General features: G+C 39.7%; 1 protein-coding gene across 2 annotated transcripts in view; it reads left to right on the top strand.

Moving 5' to 3' along the window:
* Nucleotides 1-15,886, top strand: part of DIP2C (disco interacting protein 2 homolog C) — a 145,778-nt gene extending 129,892 nt beyond the window's left edge. The window contains exons 34-38 of one of the 2 annotated variants that reach the window (XM_017728922.1): nt 3,681-3,738; nt 4,715-4,789; nt 5,705-5,879; nt 7,668-7,791; nt 12,466-15,886. In XM_017728922.1, coding sequence (XP_017584411.1) covers nt 3,681-3,738; nt 4,715-4,789; nt 5,705-5,879; nt 7,668-7,791; nt 12,466-12,718 — 685 coding nt within the window. In that variant the 3' untranslated portion in view covers nt 12,719-15,886. The remainder of the gene's footprint in view (nt 1-3,680; nt 3,739-4,714; nt 4,790-5,704; nt 5,880-7,667; nt 7,792-12,465) is intronic. The other variant, XM_008629661.2, reaches the window with a different exon arrangement.
* Nucleotides 15,887-18,417: the final 2,531 nt, after the last annotated feature.

Genomic DNA, 18,417 nt, shown 5'->3' with positions numbered 1-18,417 from the left:
TACTCACTTTCTAAGAGATTGTTTTCATTCCCAACAAAGAGCTCTGGAGCACTGCTGAGAAACAGGACTTGCCCTTCCTGGACCTGCGCTGCCTGGGAGCAGGTTACAATTATTTGTGAATTTGGAGAGGGTTTTCTGTCATTATCCTAGGGAGGCTGCAAGGAGCCGAGTGCTTCTCAGCCAGCATCACCTGGGTAATTCAGAGGTGGTGTTTTTAAGGGTCTGATGGGCCCTGTGCTCTGCATTTTTAGTTTGCTTGCCAGAGCAGCCTTGATAGTGATGCTGTTTACTCAAGAGGGAAGAAAAGAAGTTTTCAATTGTGTCTGTGTTTTTCAGTGGAAAAAGGGAACTCTCTTGGGGAAGAGTGGGAAAAATTGAATTATTTTATGCTGAGGCACAATAAAACTAACTTTAAAAATTATTGCCTAATACCCATAATTTATTCACAGTATCTAATCCCAGTAGAGTTAATGAGATTATTAAGCACTTAAAATTAAGAATGTGCATGAGAGTGGGTAACATCAGAATCTCATGTTTGGCTTACTTTTTTTTTTAAATATCTTAGTGGCAAAATATTTTTTATTATTTTGAATTTGTTAGAGGTTTAACAGTGTATTCCCAAATGGATTGTGAGCTTGGCAGAAACTTTTTAAAAAGGGATCCAAGGTTTTGCGTGCTAAGAGGACCCTCACAGAAAACCTCCAGGAAATGCCGTTTCTATGTTTAGTGCCGTGAAAACTCTGTAGGGGATGTGAGGCGGGAAGCACAGAGTGGGAGAGGTTTAACAGAGCTGGAAAGTGAGAAATTGCACCTTCTGTGGATCACCATGTGCTAAAAAATCAGGCAAGGTTAAATGCAATAGGTGGAGAAGGGAACTAGAAAAATATGCCAGTGATAATAACAACAAGATGGGAAGCACAGATGCTGAAAGCAAAGATGGAGATTGTCAGATTTATAACTGTTGATTCATTTCCAGTAGTCATTCCACTGACTATTGAATGTGTTGCTTTATTATTTGTGATTTTTGCTAGGCCTGGAGTTCAGCAACACTTCATGGAGGCATGTCTTAGTGACAGGAAGTGAGCAAAGGCCGGCAGTATCTGTGGGCAGCTGGAAAGTTCTGACATACACTTTTCCTGCCCCAGAGGTTTTTTCTATTGTTATCCAAACAGAATTCTCTTTAAACCTATCTTAAATTGCATAAATTGCTTCCTGACCTTCGTTACACCATCACTCTTAACAGTGCTTGTGACTGAGGTTTTCTAAATTGTCTTTTTTTTTAAAGACTTTCTCAATTTCACAAAACATTCATAAATAATACGTAAGATAACTCTGTCTGTTAAAGGAGGTACCATGTGGTTGAGATGATAACTATTTCTGCCAAGAGTAGCTATCTGTCTGCAAACACCTATCGAAAGTTTGGAGATGTTAATGGTTTGGAAGAACTCAGTTAAGGCATTTTCTATTTCTAGACTAATACGGATTTTACAGAACAAAGATACATATATGAAGGCAGAAATATATAGGCACTAGTAGCAACTGGTTTTTGCAATATTTAATTTCATTTCAGTACATACAGTTATTTTTAAAACCTTTACCGAATACTCCTAAATACTTATGATTTGGCTGCCGTTTGTGTGGTTGGGTGCCATTTTGTTGCCATTTGCTGCCACAAGCCTGGCTGATGTAGATGTACCCTTTATAGAGCAGCATTAACTTAGCCTTGCACACACTCATTTTAGAGAAGCTCCCACAGCCTGGCTTTCTGCTGCCCTGTGTCTGTGTTCCTGGATGAACAAATGGATGCTGTAGCTTCACTGCTTCTGCCATGAATCCAGTGGTGGCTCTACTGCTCCTCAGCTGGTGGGAGGCTCAGCAGTAAATGTAGAAAACACAGACATGTGTAACACCTGTAACACAACAGTGTAAACAAGGGCAGGATAACATTAAAGGTAACACACAGAGGAGGTAATCAGTGCTTCAGGCTCTGTCTGGGAGTTTAATGGCCCCTGAAGAAGTGTTGAAAGGTGGTTCCTGTTACACACCTCATAGGCTGGGTGGCAGCTGCCTAGCTGTGCCTGCTCCACACAGTACCCCTCGTAGGTACTTTACAGTTTACATCCTTTTCCTCTCAACACGACTTGGAAAAAAGTCTGAAATTCCTAGATGTTTGGGTTGTATCTTTCTGTTAGTGAGAGGAGCTGTTCACACTGATGTGCAGTATCTCAGTGCTTAACCCTGCCCCATTCATCAAAGTTGAGAGACTTCCCAGAACTGCAGATAAAACACTATCCACTATGCCTGCCTTGACCTCAACAGTCTCAGCTTTTATAGAAGACTCTTGGAGCAAAGAAATAGGGAAAGGGAAAAAGAGGAGAAAGATCTTTTTCCATCTTCTTTATGCTTAGGGTCTGAACTTGCCAAAGCTTTGTTCTTCTCCAAAGAGACCTCCAAAGAGACCTCTAGCTGGGGTCTCTCTGTGTCTCATCCCTCCTTTCCCAAACTGAGCACTGTGATACTCTATAAAAAGACAAAACAGTCTGAAAAAGATCTATTGTGACTGCTCCTAATAGACTCAGTTTTATGCTCAGCTTATCGGGATCCAGCCATCTCCACCCATCTGCTCCTGTCTGTTTTCTTGTCTTCTGACATTTCATCTTTACCTTTTACATGGCTGGCTTTTAAGCATCTTGTATTGTGGGGTTTTGTCTTTCTGATACCCAGAGCTGAGGGGAGGAAAGAGGTAAGAACAGCTCTTTGGACACAAGTCCAGATTTAGCTTGGCTAAGTGGATTACAGATAATGTTCAGGAGTGGGAAGGTTAAGGTTTTCATGGTTGTACGTTACTTCCTTAGGATACAGGAATAACTAGATGTTACTGAATTTTCTTTGCCACGTACTGGCTGAGATCATTAGCTATTTTGGAACTTGAAAGTCTCTTGCATTCTAACCTGCTGAGTAGTTTTCTAAGGTTAAATGAGAAATTTCCTTCCAGAACATTTTACCACTGAAGGAGAGATGACATTCCAGTTCACTTAGTGGGGAAATAAGTTATCTAAAAAAAGAAGAGAGACAGCCAGAAAGTTATACTCTGAGAACGGATCTGATATCAGCAGTAATAACATTTCTCATTAAATGATTTTTTAAAAATATTAAAATGTTTATCAGCCACTGTCCATTGAAAATAATTAACAGATTGCAAATGCAGATTTGAAGCTGAGGCCAAGTTATGAGTTATTTTGATATGATTTTGATTTTAGCTGTTAGCTACTTGTGGAATGTGGTTGCTCACTCAGCTCAGATGCTTTTGTGTCTGTGCCCTGGTTTTTATGATGTTCTTGTGAGAAATCAGTATTTTAGATCCCTCTTGCCATGAATAAATTTGTGCATGGAATTTCATTTACAAAAGTCTATCGAAAACAAATAAAAGGCACCAACTACATTTGAAGAATTTATTATTTAAGAAAATGTTCACACACATCTTTTTTCATTATTTTCCCATCCATAAGTTTTGACTAATATTAAATATTGGGTCTGATTATGTTCTACATAACAGGATATAAGCTTCATCTCTTCCAAAAATAACATTAAACTCTGCAACCATTAACCATTCCTTTTAGAAATAAATGTTAATGAAAAGCAAATAAATGCAACCATGTATTATACATATTATTTTACAGAGTTCGTTTGGTTGAAAGAGGATCTCCACATAGTTTGCCTCTCATGGAGTCTGGAAAAGTAAGTACTGAAAGAAGATTTAAGTGTAACTTTTATGGTCAATATTTTCAGTTAATATCCATTTCTGTTCATTTTTACATGAATGTACTGCTGGGGAATGCACTATCAGCTGTACAGATTGATGTCCTTCCTTTACTGTGGAGGTTACAGCATGATAGCAGTAACTGATGCATTACTGCTCTCTCAGAACCTGTACCTTGCTCTTTTATGCAGAAATCAATTCCTTCTTTTATGCAAAAAGAAGGTATTTCATCCCCTGCATGTCCTTCCTGAAGCAGCTGACAAATGTGCTGCTGGTGCTGGCAGTTCCATCAATGTAGAACCCACCTCTAGTGAGAGCTGTTCTGAGATGACCAATGCTGTGCTCATGGGCCACTGCTCACCTGCAAAGGATCTGTCCCTGCTGGGGCATGGCTGTGGGGACAGGGTGAGGACATGGGAGCAAGCTCTGATGCTGTGGATGCTCATCTAAAGCTTTCTGTCCATACCTTTGCAGACACCCATGGTCAGAGGATGCTCCCTTTTTATTTTGGGGGTCAACATCCACCTCTGTAGTTGTTGAATGTCCATTACATGAGGTATTTGGCAGGTCATCATCCTGGGAGATTGCATGATGCCTCTGGCTTTCTCCTTGTTTCAGGCCAAAGTTTCATTGGGATTTTTCCTATCCTACTACGTATTCTCATAGAGACAGGGACCATTTGGTCTGACTTTTGTTCTGCAGGTGAACATTTCATTTCTGAGGAGGTTTATTGACGGAACAGCTTTCACAAAGAGAAGCAGTTTTGTCACATCTCCCAAATATCTCAGAATTTGTCATACCTATGGACTATTTTATTTTTTTGCGCTATAAATCTACCTTAACTTTTAAGGATTTCTTGTAGTTCCTAATGAAGGTTCTTTGGGGACAAAGTGTCAGCATACAATTGCAAAGGTGGTACCTGCTTTCTTACTGCCTCATGTTTTCTTTCAATAGATCCTCCCAGGAGTACGTATCATTATTGCTAATCCAGAAACAAAGGGACCCTTAGGAGATTCTCATCTTGGTGAGGTGAGTCATGAGAACCAGAACTTTGTATGCTCTGAACTAAATTGCAGAGACAAATCTATTTTTGTGCATGCTAATGATTTCCTATGATACACCTTATCAAATGCCCAGTGAAGAAAACAGTGAATTCTACTGATCTTTATAAAATGTTACTTGTGTCATTATTAAAATTGTTAGTAAATTGTTACTAAATAGTAATAGCTCAAGTTAAAAATATGAAAAAAAATTTGCTTTTGCTAACTGTATTTTATACTTGGTGCTTCGCTAATTCTGATGGAAGTTTACATGAAAGGTTATAGATTAGCTCAATTTCAGCTAGATGGTTTTCTTGTGCTGTTCTTCATAATCGTGCTTCATTGCACTGAAGTACTCTCATTAGCTCAGTTGAGCAAGGCTATATGCTTTTCAAATTTATTTTATGTTTCTAGAGTGAGGAAAAAAATTATGTTGTTTTCAAGCACTTAAAAATCTAGTTAACAAAATGAAGAACATGTTTGATCATAATTAAAACCACAATCTAATTTGTGAGTTTCTGTAAGAGTTCATTAATTTGAAATCATAAAAATTTCCATGATGCTTTGAGTTCAATGGAAAGAATCCTTCTCCATAGGTGAAGGTCCCTGGCCTCACTCTTTAAAATAATCTGTCTGTCTGGTGTTCATGGAGGATGCTCTGCTGGGGTAAATACACTGAACCAGGAGTGGGGAACTTGGCTCAGATCTGCCCTGCAACTTCAACAAAAGTAGATTGGGGTCTCTGTGCCTGGAACTGGCTCAGTTATGGATTCAGAAACAGATTTAAAAGACATTTTTAGTATTATCTAGCTGTGACTAAAAATATTTGCATCAAAAATTTTCAATAATGCTTCATTCTTGAAAGCTACTTTAATTAATACCAGTATAATTGCTTTTAACTTAGATATGGGTTCACAGCACTCACAATGCCAGTGGGTATTTTACCATCTATGGAGATGAATCTTTGCAATCAGATCATTTTAACTCAAGACTCAGCTTTGGAGACACACAGACTATTTGGGCAAGAACTGGTTATCTGGGGTTCCTGAGAAGAACAGAACTCACAGATGCAAATGGAGGTAAGAGCTTTCTCATCATCTAGGTCTATGCAAATAATTTAGATTATTTGGAGGGTGACACTGTGTCTCTGGCCCTGCGGTACCTAACATGCTCCATCTGTGAAACCTGTAAAACTGCAAAAAAGCCTTAGTTAAAAGAATCAGAAAATAAATCAGAGGGCAAGATTTCCCTGCTGAAATAGTTGCTTTTCCTTTGCTGGACCTCAGGTGCTATAAATCCCCTCCACCAGTGACCTTTTGGCACTGTTAATGCACCCAGTGCTTCTGCTTGAAAAATATGAAATGCAGCTGAAACTGCCATAATTTGCTCTGGCAATTGTGTGCCCAGGAAAGCATTTGTGCAGATGGAAGAAGCCTGGTGGGAATCTGAGCCCTGTCCCTCCTGTGACCACCACCTCCTCTGTTATAAACCTCTTCACAGGAGCTGTCCATTCCTCAGACCTTCCTGTCTTTAACCCCACAGGGCTGGTTACTGAAATGTAACAACAAGCAGTAGGCTGCAAGAGAAATTATAGAGTGTTTGGGTTTCTGTCAGGAAGGTACAGGATTCTCTTACTTGTTTTAATGAAATTCTTTGTCTCATGTACACATATAAGTGAACCAGTGCTGCCAGGCACACAAAGTCTGTGCTTGGGAAAACAGTTTCTTCTGTGATTTTTGCAGAGCACAGTGCCACAAGCAGCTGTGGCTGAGCTGGCCAGGGAAGGCTGTTGGCCAAGTAGGGTTTCCAGCAACACTGTGAGCACCTCCAGGGGTGATCCCAGGGCCATTAGAATAGCTACTATTCAGCCAAAGAAAGAATTCATCAAACCTGAAAACATTTTAGTAATCCATCTGGATTAGGCCTGCTGCCTAATGTTGGCACCCTCTGAAGAGGTTTACTTTGGTTTGCACAGGCTTTTTTCATTTCATAATGATAGCCCAACTTTAAGAAAATTCAGGATTCTCTGAGGATATTGCAACTTAAGCATTCAAATAGCTTAAGTATTCTCCTAGCAAAAAGTTGCTCCATTCTCCTCCTACTTACAGCTCCCAGAGCAGAAAGTTCTCAGCCCTTTACTAGGTAGAGCTCATATTGTCATTACAATACCACTACTCAACTATCCAAATTCTTGCAAAAAAGAGTCAGTTATCTGCTATAAGCAAATACTTTTTGTGACTAGCATGTATTGTTTATTTTCAGCCTAGTATCTTTTAAGAAGTGTAATTTCAGCCTCATTTATTTCTTTAGTAGGTCAAAAATACGGGCTATAAAAGTGTTATGCTTAATTTACCTGAATGAGCAATTTGCTATCTAGCTATAGCACATGTTTTTAGTTTATTGATAATCACCTTTGTAATACACCAAAAGCATCTGTAGTGACCATCTCAAAGCAATTGGAAGAATGTCAGCCACACTGTTAGGATTAAATCTGTTCTTTCTCTTTGAAAAAACAGAGACAAACAAGGAACCTATTGTCTATTCAGAGTGCCTTAAAAAAAATGAATCTGTTCTGCATCCACCTGGGAGAACACCAGGAATTTATGCTGCTGTCTTTGGATAAAGATTTCTGCCTTTGTCTTTTTCAAATGGGAGTAGTGTTTCTGCCTTCCTTTCTTCTGTCTTTTTGCTCTGCATTGCACTTCAGTAATGGAAAATGCTCGTTAGTTCAGAAATCACTTCAGGGTTTCAGAAATTCAAGGACAACTTACATTGTACTTATTTTACTTAATTCTGAATGTGAACATTTTTATAATTTAATGTACTGGAGAATAGAATCTCTCTTGTTTTTTTTCCCTCACCACCAGAACGCCATGATGCACTTTATGTGGTGGGTGCATTAGATGAAGCCATGGAATTGCGAGGGATGAGGTACCATCCGATCGATATTGAAACCTCTGTAATTAGAGCACACAAGAGCATCACAGAATGGTAAGGATTATATAACACCAGGGCCCTTATAAAAAGCTGAAATATCTATAATGTCTAGGTTTTCTCCTTGGATATTGCAATTGATCCAGAAAATGGCCTGTCAGGATGGTCACAGGATTTATAACCCAGCTGCCAATGTGTCCTTAGGATGAAACTTTTCTCAAACAGATTTAATCAGAAAGGACTGATTTCTGATAAGTTCATTCAGTATGTTTCTTTCTTTTTTTTTTTTTTTTTTTAAGGAGTAAGCAAGCAAACATTTCAAATAAATGAACACTAATAAACTTTATTAGTGAACACACTGTTATTTTTTGAATGGGTTATTAATAAATGAAGTAGTGATCAAATCAAGGTCACAATGGAAATTGAAGTGGTAAATCAATGAGTTAATAATGATGTTGTCTTAATCAATGTATCATCCTCAGATGTACACAGCAAGTAATCATTTCTTGAGGCCGATGAGCTCAAATTGCTTTTCATTATTCTTTCATCAGAAGACTCAGTCAGGTAGTTGTTCTGTTTTGATACAACCTTTGCTCAGCTATTCACCTTTCAACCAAAATGAATCTGTCGCAATATCCAGAGCAATTTAGTGCATTTTTCTTTTCAGTCCTGGCTGCAGAGGTGTGGCCTGAAGCAGAAAGATTAATAATGAATGAAGCACAGCAGCTGAACTGGTTTTCTTTAGTACAAGACTTTGCTTTTTTCTTAAATATCAGTTAAAATGAATGCATTTAGTTGCTTGGCCGAGTGTAACTCAGGTTTTGCCTTATTGCCTCTTCCTAGAGCATCATCACTGCTGGTATGGTCTTGTGCCAGATAGGGACTACACAGGGAGCTGGGTTCTGTGCCTTCATACAGACCAGTGTGAACACTTTAGGAATGTCGTGAAATTCCCCTTGAAAATGTGTTAGTACCAGCAGTTTTCCGGTAAAGCTGTTTAAGGACTGCTCTATGATAAGATGGCCATAGATTCATAAATCGATGTGTTCATCAGTACCTGTTTGTCAGAGGTTTGTGTCCCCTCAAATTATGAGCTCACAGGCAGTGAATTAAGTAGCCATATCACACTGCAGAAATGGGTTTCAGTACCAGAAAATGCTTGAATTATATTCCTGCTTTCAAGACTGCTGAGAGCACTTTGAGGATCCTTTTTGTTTCACAACCATGGAAATTCTGAGTGAGAAAGTGACAATTGAAAAAGGGTTGGGGGTAAGCTGGAACAACCAGAGAAAAAGGCCACTGAATTTCTGCAAGAAGGTAGAAGTACGTGCAGATAATTCTCAGTGCCTTCACTCTTCCCAGTAGGTGGGTGATAGTGTACAAGGCACAGGACTGAGAATTCAGAAAACACTCTGTACTGTTGCTACCCTTTGCTCAAGGGCCAATATTTAAGGCCAATATCTCAGGGTTGTTTTTTCCTCAAAAAGAGAGATTGCTGATGAATTAGATGTGTCTTGGATGTGGTCCCTGTAGAAAAGGGACACACAGTTATTCAGAGTGACAATGTCTGGTTTGCTCACAGTTCCCAGCCTCTTCCTAACCAATGCTCTGCCAAATAACCATCATAGAGTTTTCATTCACAGTCCTTGTCCTGACTGTCCTTGACTTCTTTCATGTAACTTCTCTTTCAGCTTCTCTGAGAGACGCTCCTTTTGTCTTTGCGACACACCCCTTGACAAAATAATAGCCAGCTAACTCTTTTTTTTTAAATTTATAATTTGTATATCCCTTTCTGTGGACAGGGGCATGAGCCTCTTTTCTTTTTTTCTTTTCTTGTTTTTCTTTCCTTTCTTCAGTTACAATGCCCCATTAAGGATTTAACTACATAAGTTCCTGTTGCACACAGAAGGTGCTGGGCATGTCCAGTTGATAGACTGTAAAAACAGCCTCTGAGAAACGCAGCTCATTTTGTAACACTGGGCACCACTGAGGGACCCGGGGGTTTGTTGACTGACATGTGATCCTGCTGGGCAGCTTCTGTCATTGAGGATCAGATCTGAAAGGTCATTTAAAATTATGCTCGTCTCTTAAGAAATTTTAGCACAAAATCAACAACCTCTGACCCTGGACTTCCTGTGTCTTTATACGTAACAAGAGTGGCACAGTCTGGTTTTACTGTGAGGGAAACACACACCGGGCATTTTGAAAGTGTTTCTAATACCACAAAATACATTGAAAAATAAGGAATGTGTTTTAATTAAAGCACATGGTTGACTCATTTAAATGTCAAAGTCTCAAAGGAGGAACAGAACAGAGCTTCCTGGAATTTGCCTAGAAGTGGTTTATACACAAAGCTACACAAGATATTTGGAGAAGAAAACAATTAGGAGCTTCTTTCCCTGGAGGTGTTTTGACAAGTTCCTTGTTTTTCCTGTAGCATTTGGTGACACGGAAGCAGCAGGAGGGGCCATTCCCAGCTCAGTGCATTGACTGTTTTCCATCTATTGGGTGTGACTTGATTACTGTGACTCAGTTATTTCTTAAGGAAAGGGCAGCCTTCCTGGTCCCTAGATTTTTGGTTTGAGTTTTTTTATTCATCAGGGCTAGAAAGTTATGTATGCATAAGAGATACACACTGGCTAATGTATTTCATCTCAACTAGTAAGAACATAAAGAGCAATATTTCCTTTTACTTCCAGTGGTCACCAGTGAGTTAGAACCATGACATATGAAATGAGTTTTAAATTAAATTGAAGCCTCTTGGGAGTGTCACTGATTTTAGGACTTAATAGAAGCTTCATGAAAATTTTGGGAATCAGTTTTCTGAATTCAGACAAACTAGTTTATTCTAACACATGTTTTAGGGACCTGCTCCTGAATCTTGCTATTAATTGCTTTCTCAAGTAACGAGCTAATAGCAGTTTCCAGGCATGGTTTCAAATGCTAACTTACATTTCAATGAAACCTACCCAGGGTTTTTTTGTTAAAATATATATAATACTAATTTAGATGTTTGTACAGCAATCAATAAAAATTCCAGGACCTCTCTGGAGATGGTCACCTGTGCAGTCTGATACATATATTCAGCATCAATCAACTTACTAAAATGTCTGTAAAAACATAATTACAAATGGAAATTCATTTCACAGCAGTACTAAGTCAAAAGGGGCCTTCTCAGCCTTGCTTTGACTGCTCATTAGTTTTCCAGATCAATAAGCACATAAGAATTCAATCAAATAGTACTTTGGCAGGATCTGAAAATAATTTTTTTTTTAGAGTAAGTACTTTCCTTCTAAAATCCATTCTGTCAAGCATCAACGTAGAGCACATTTTCATAGCTAATTTTTGGGCTAAGTAAGATATGGTTCCACAGTACATGGATTTTCAGAGCTATCTTAGTAGGCTAAAACAGTGCACTTCTGTCTCAATCAAGCATTGACCTTAGGGTAAGAAGCTCTTTTTGAAGATGGCTTATGTACATAATATATTCTGACTTTCAGATGCTTATGCTCAAGACAGTTCTGGGAAGTTATCCCCTGATTTTATGAGGTGAAGGCAAGTAAAGTACAGGGCTTGATGTATGGCTTACATGTGTAGAATATTATTATTTATTCTATGGAATAAGTTAGAGGAAGAAGTGTCTTAAACACCTGCAAGGAAGAATGAGATTGCTCTTTGTGACTCAGCTGTGCTGACCTCCCATGAGATGCAAGAGTCTTTGGAGACACTGGAGATGTGAGGAGGAGGATGGAGGGAAGCTGTAAAACTACTCTGGATGGAACCATACACCAGACTTTGATATCCTCCCAGCCTCCGTATTTGGAAAGATAAATGCATTATCCTTAGCCAGAAATGGTCCCAGGTAGCAGAACCCAAAATTTACCTGCTTTGGCTCCAGGACTTAACCAAAACTTTGGGGTCTTACAAAGTTCTTTTAGCAAAGAAGAGATACTGGGGATAATGGCATTCCCTTGACTGTCTCAACTGTTAATCAGGAATGTTAAAACTCCTGTCCCCTTAAACCCAACAGAAATAAAACAGCCAAAATAAAACAGATGGAGAGACAGCCTTACTTCTGTGGAAACCAATTGGTCCAGAAGAATTGCAGCTTTTTTGTGCTGAGCTCTGCCCTGCCTGGACAGCAGCCAGCCCATTCCCTAAGTCGCACAGCCGTGTTTGCCAAGCAGGCGCAGGGAGGATGGCCCCTCCCCGGGCACCCCTGTCTGCCTGCACTGTGCCATGTGCCTTCCCAGGGCTCCACACCCCTTCACTAGCAGGCCTTATCCTTCAGATCTTTCAGCTCAGCCTATGCTCCTGCTGTTCTTCTTGGTGCCTCCTCTCTTAACCTCCTTGGTTTTCTGGGCTGCTCTTCAAAAAACCCCAGAGAAGACGCCTCCACACACACATCACTCCATGACCACAGCAGAGCTGTGGCACTTCCCTGGCTTCAGAGGGAACCACATGCTGTCATAGTCCCTCATTACACAGCAGGCAAGTTTCTGTAAAGTTCAGCCTAATGCTTAAAATTGCAGCAGTATTAAAGAGAGAGCTCATGGGGCTGTTCTGCCCTTGCCTGCAGCATGTTCTCTCTTGCTGCTCACACTTTGTGCTGAGCACACTGAACAAGCCCAAGGAGCTCCAACAAAAGGTAACCAAGATGCAAGAAAAAAGATAAAAAATGAAATGGATAAAAAAACCCTACCACTAATACTATTTTTTCTTTCGTTCCAGTGCGGTGTTTACCTGGACAAATTTATTGGTTGTTGTAGTTGAGCTGGATGGATCTGAGCAAGAAGCTTTGGACCTTGTTCCTTTGGTCACCAACGTGGTCCTGGAGGAACACTATCTGATTGTAGGGGTGGTGGTGGTTGTGGACATTGGTGTAATTCCTATCAACTCCCGTGGAGAGAAACAACGTATGCACCTACGAGATGGATTTTTGGCAGACCAGCTAGATCCCATCTATGTGGCCTACAACATGTAGTCTTGTACCTTAAAGCTTCCATGGACTTTACTATAGATGTATAAAATTTTTTTGTGTCCACTAAAAAGTGTGCAGATAAGATGCTGACACTCATCAGAATGGAACTGTTTCTATTACGACTTTTCAAAGCAGTCACGATTGGCAGGAAATAAAATGTGAAATGTTTTCTTTTATCACTAAATTTTAGAAAAGAAGGACTATGGGGTAAGGCCCTTCAGTGTGTTGGAAAAGCCCATTTTAAACTTTTTTTTTTTGCTTATTGGACAATACTGCTTTTTGAGTAAATGTGGCTTTGTATTTTACATTAAGTAAGCTGAAGTAGATTTTTTTTTTATTCTGCCCTCCAAATGGATTCTTTTAAAACAATTTGCATACTAATACAAATAATTGTTTCCTTCATTTGTTTTAATATATCATAAAAAGTTGATGAATACAGATCCATTACTAACTTAAGCCATTTTAGATCCCACATCTTAGGAAACTATGTAGTGGTACGAGGAGAAAACCCAAAGTAGCACCTTTCAATTAGAAATTTTGCAGCTTTCTGTCAGAGATGCTGAAAGCCCAAAGGCCAAAGAGCCTTTGCTGTTAGCGTTAGAATGGAAGAAATTTATAAATAAGGTGTATTTCGGCAATGAGCTTGCAAATATCTTTGTACTAAACTAAAAAGATAAAATAAGTTAACTACTACTTCTGTAATTATGTACAAAACGTTTAATTTATTTTGATCTCTTTAGAAGTATAAAAGAGAAGAAACATTCAAGAATATTAAAATCTTGAAATGTTTGCTAATATAAAAACAAAGTGTTGTATTATCTTGAGTGGATAGTATCACATCAAATATATATATATGAAATATAAATTCACTAATGACAAAAGATTTTAAAGTTTAAAATGCAGTACTTGTCACTTGCATGGTGTCTCCCACTGTAGATAATCAAATGTTACTCACGAATTTTTTGGAAAAAGAAAAAAAGCAATCCTGGATTGCTAAGTATCCCTGTCAAAAAGAATCCTCTAGATACCAGCAAGTGGAATTATTGCTGCCTTTAAGGCAGTGAATGAATTTAAGACTAAAAATGCACTACAATAATTTTCTTTTCTTTGCCATGGAGGCAACAATAAATATTCGTGCTGGCATGTGCATACACTTGTTAGACTTAGAAAAGGCAGGTTGAGGAATAGCACTGTTGTCTAGCTGCAGAACTTTGTTGCACAATTTTTTTCATTGTTTTAGTTGGTGTTTTTACTGCTATAAGGAAAAGTTTTGGGGTTTTTTGCACAGAGTCATCAATTCGCCTCTCAGCTAGGACATGTAGCTTGGTGGCCAACGCATCCAGTTTACATTTACAGGAAACGATTGTTTCAATGGTCTTTAATTTATTCCTTAATGGAGAGGAGCGTGTACAGTCACTACCACCCTTTGGCACGGATCGTGCATCTGCTAACTAGTCCCTAAACGCATTGAAACATCAGAGGAACCCATCTGCCTGGTTAAGGAACGGAGGAGTCCCGTGGTCTCCAGCCTGAGGCCATCACGGGAGAAGAGTAGAAAACATGCATCACAGCTGCCTTCATTTTACTACCTTTGGAGAAAAGAGGGGTTTGATTCCCCCGTTATGTTGTCTTCCCTGCCCCCCCTGCCCCCTTTTTTAAAACCTTCCCCTTCCTTCATGTGGTTGTAACTGAATTGACCTGTTTGTGATCAAGAGTGGGATTTACCAGCTGCAGTCCAAGAATGCTTTTCTTATTTGTCCCAAATGACGTTCATGTGCTGGCTCTCATTACCGGATATGCATGACTAAGATTGTTGCAGGGCAAATGTTATCATGTTTTTATCACGTATAAGGGAGTCTCAATGCTGGGTGTTAAAAATCTTTTTAAGAGGTAGGGACGTTTTAGTCTGCATGTACAGTACGGAGCATCTTGCCACATCAGACGCGTTTTCTTTCAGACCATCTTTTCCACCCTCACTGTCCTGTGAATAGCCCTATTCATGCTCTGCAGACCAATCCCATACTTTGTTAAATCATTTTCTGCTCCCTAAAAAGAATAAAATCTGTTCTTAATGGCAAGTTGTTGTAAGGTTTCAGACAAGATGTTGATTGATTACAAACATAATTGCAGTGTGTGAACTAACTTGTGAAGTCCTGCTATCGCTGATCTCAGTACTGCAAAACAAATCTCGCTGTCGTTCAAAGCATCACTTTAACCTTCACGAAGTCAACTTTGCATTTGTAGAGAATAAAAGAGCTGCAATGCAGTTGTGAAACGCAGTTAATAACAGCTCTCTTCTGCAACCTGTCATCTGTGGTTGTTAAATCCTGAGTTAAGAGAAATGATAAACTGAGTTTCTGGTTTTGTTGTGCAAGCAAAAGGAAGGAAACATTTAAGCACCATCAGACTGAGCAATAAAGAAGGATTGTTCTGTATTAGAAACTGTACTGTAGATAAACCATTCATGAGAATGTATAAAATGTTTGTCTTGTGACCTTGTGCTTTTGGAGTCAGACAAAACCATGTAATCAACTCGATGCACATGCACAAAAAGAGAGGGTACACAATGAACATTTAAACACAAAACTAATCAAACAGGAGCAGATTCCTCATGGTGCTTGTTTATTATATATATTTAATCCTGCTTGACACTTTACCCAAGGGAAGACTGTCCCTTTTATCAGTTGAATGTTAGCAGCGTTATTTCATAGAGTGTGGTGACTGGTTAGAGAAATTCATGTAACTCAGCCAATCACAGATTCAAACAAAAATTTTTATGTGCAAAGGACAGCAACCTTCTTGTATGTTAAACCACCAGTACGCTTTGTACATCTGTGATAACGCCTGTTTTATATTCAAATGAACAAATAAAAGCTTTTATTTTTGTTGCTCTGAAAATATCAGTTTCTTAATTAGTCATCTAAAATGGAGCTTCCAAGAGCTGCGGATGCTCAGTGGAGGAACATGGAGAGCTATACTGTAATTTTATTTTGTTTACCTCTCTTGTTGCATAATTTATTAGTACAAATCATTATACTTTTAACAATGTTTAAATACTGGTGTGGGCATTTATTGCTGAAAGACTTTCATATGGCAACAAATGTTTTTTGTGAAATGTTTTTTTAATTCTTTTTAATATATTCAAATATACTGTTCACATTTTTGCTGAAAGTGTAAAGATTATTGTAAGCTTGGTAACATTTTGTGAGAAGCAATAACAAGCATTAGTACTGTAAAACTCCTCAAATTTGTCACTTATCACTTTTCTTGCAAGGTCTTGCTACTGACATGCTGCTAATCAGTCACCTAAGGAAGTTGCTGATCCAGGTGTTACAGCTCTGATGAACTTTCTGCCGCTGGAAGTCTATGGGTTGCTGCTTGGTCACTCACACGTGGGGCTAGAACCTCCCTAATGATTCAGTAACCTTGGGTGGCCAGATGATCCCTCCTGGAAATGTGAGCGGCATGTTTCCATTGGCTTTTTCCAAAAAGACCTTGATTTCAGATCTGGCTCCCAGCTGCTGAGTAGCAGCTTCTCCAGGGAAGAGGTTTGGCCCCAACTCTCGTTTTCCAAATGTGATTTCGAGGGGTGAAATTGTGAGTCCTCATGTCTTTGGAGGCCTGTCTGAGAACTTCAGGGTATAAAATCCCGTCTCTGATGGCTTGGATTTCAGGTTGCTCATCACAAGAGGTAGGTGCAGTCTTGTGGAACTACAATTTCCCTGAGCAGAGATCCAAAAATTGTGGGAATGACAAAGCAAGTTAGAGATGGCAGAAGGAAGAGGATGGCAGAACAGCAAGTAATTCCTGATTCAATTTCACAAATTGTTTCATTAAAGGAAAAAGGGGTTTGATTTTTATGTTAAGGGGATTAGGGTTTTTAAAAGGTCAAAATATTTCATATCCACAATTTAAAAATTATTTTGGCAAAAGGCGGCTGTAACACTGCAAAGCTGGTGGGAAATCTCAACAAAAAACCCCTGTGAGATTAGAAGAATCATGAACAATAGGAACAGCATAATTTATTCATTATCATGATACTAAGAATGTAAGAATTGGAAAAAAAGTTTGATAAAAGACCATACAACTTTCCTTTTCTGGTTTTCAACACAAAGATTTCCTTTATGCACTGTTATTATCAAGGGGGGAGGGAGGGGCATGCACAGAGATCAACAACAAATTCTTACCAGTTGCCTTGTGAGCAAAGCTGAGTTTGGGGGAGCTTTGAGCTTTCTCCAGCACAGCTTCTCACAGTCACCTGCTGGGCCACAGAACCCTCTGCATCCCTGGAGAGGCAAATCCAGCTGTGGCTCTTGCCTGGGCACACTCATGTTTGAGGGGGCTGGGCTGGGCTCTGGGTGGATGGGCAGTGGGGAAGAGGTACAGCCTACAAGAGTCATCCCAAGGGGAATGGACCCCACTGTCCCCAGCGTAAGAGCCAACCCTGATTTTGAATTTTTTGTTGCTTTGTTTTATTGGAAGAAATTTTTGCTTTAAAACTGAGATTTGAAAAGGAAAAAGAAAAAAAGTAACCAGATTCTACATGGTGAAAGTAGAAATTAATCATTTTGTTTGGGGATAAAATATAAAATAATATATTGTTAATTTTTTTAAAACATAAATGTATGGGGTTTTTTTACATCTGGAGTGCTCCATTTGGTAGCCCACATTCCCAAAAGCTCTCTCTCACCTTACCATGATTTAGGGTTCTCCTTTTCATGGTTTTCCTTGTCTCTTTTGTGGGGTATCACCTTAAAGCTGGTACAAAAACCATCTAAGCTTTGCCTCATTTGTGCTGCACCTGGCTGAGGTCAACATCTCTGAAGCAGCAGCTCCCCCTTTCTTACACAGCAGAACAGGATCAGGCCATCTCTGCACTTTCTGGCATCATCCTGACACTGGGAACTGCATGGCATTTCAAATTCCCTCAGGTTCACTAAGCAGGTCGTGCTGCATCATGCCAGTCAAAGTCAGTGCTCTTTACCTTTTTCTGGTCTGCACAAACAAGATTTCTTCAAAGCCAAAGCACTGTTGTATATTGTCTATGATGCACATGGGGCCAGTGGGGGGCAGGGGGGGAAGTCTTTTCCCTGGGAGCCCACGACACAGCTAATAATAATTTTTTTTAATGATTGCCAAATCTTCTACAGCAATGGCCAGTTAATGGGCAGATCCTAAAGGCACAAAGCTGATCTTGTTTTAATTTTGTGCTTTGGTAGATTGAGGCTCATAGGCATGTGGAGAGTAGCTGGAGGAGGGGACAAAGCTGGTAGAATCTTCACAGGAAGTGGCTTCCAAGTGTGACTGGCAGCACATGGGAAAGGTTTGGAGATGCCAGAAGAGGCACCAAGAGCTGTACTGAGCTATCAGGATAAACACACCAGTGCAGGAAGCCACAAATGAAGGGCAGTTTTAGGAAAAATATTTGGGTAGAAGAGGAGGCCAGGAAAGAGAAGATTGTGCATATGGAAGTAAAGATCAAGCAGTTGAGACAATCTAAACCTGTGGCATCGGGCGCCCAATTTTAGGGGCCTCCTAGGGGAGTGCATTTCAATCAGGAAGCTCCAATGCTGGGACTCACGTCGCTGCTCTTAGCCCTGGATTCTGACTGGAGGCTTGGGTGACCTGCCCCTGTTGGACTGAGCCAAGGGCTCTGCAGGAAGACTCAAGAGAGGAGGTGTATAGAGGTAGAAGGACAGACC

Source organism: Corvus brachyrhynchos, unplaced genomic scaffold (genome assembly GCF_000691975.1).
Source record: "Corvus brachyrhynchos isolate BGI_N302 unplaced genomic scaffold, ASM69197v1 scaffold52, whole genome shotgun sequence".
Classification (NCBI taxonomy): domain Eukaryota; kingdom Metazoa; phylum Chordata; class Aves; order Passeriformes; family Corvidae; genus Corvus; species Corvus brachyrhynchos.
The sequence above is the reverse complement of the archived record's forward strand: the minus strand, read 5'-3'. Positions and strand labels throughout refer to the sequence as shown.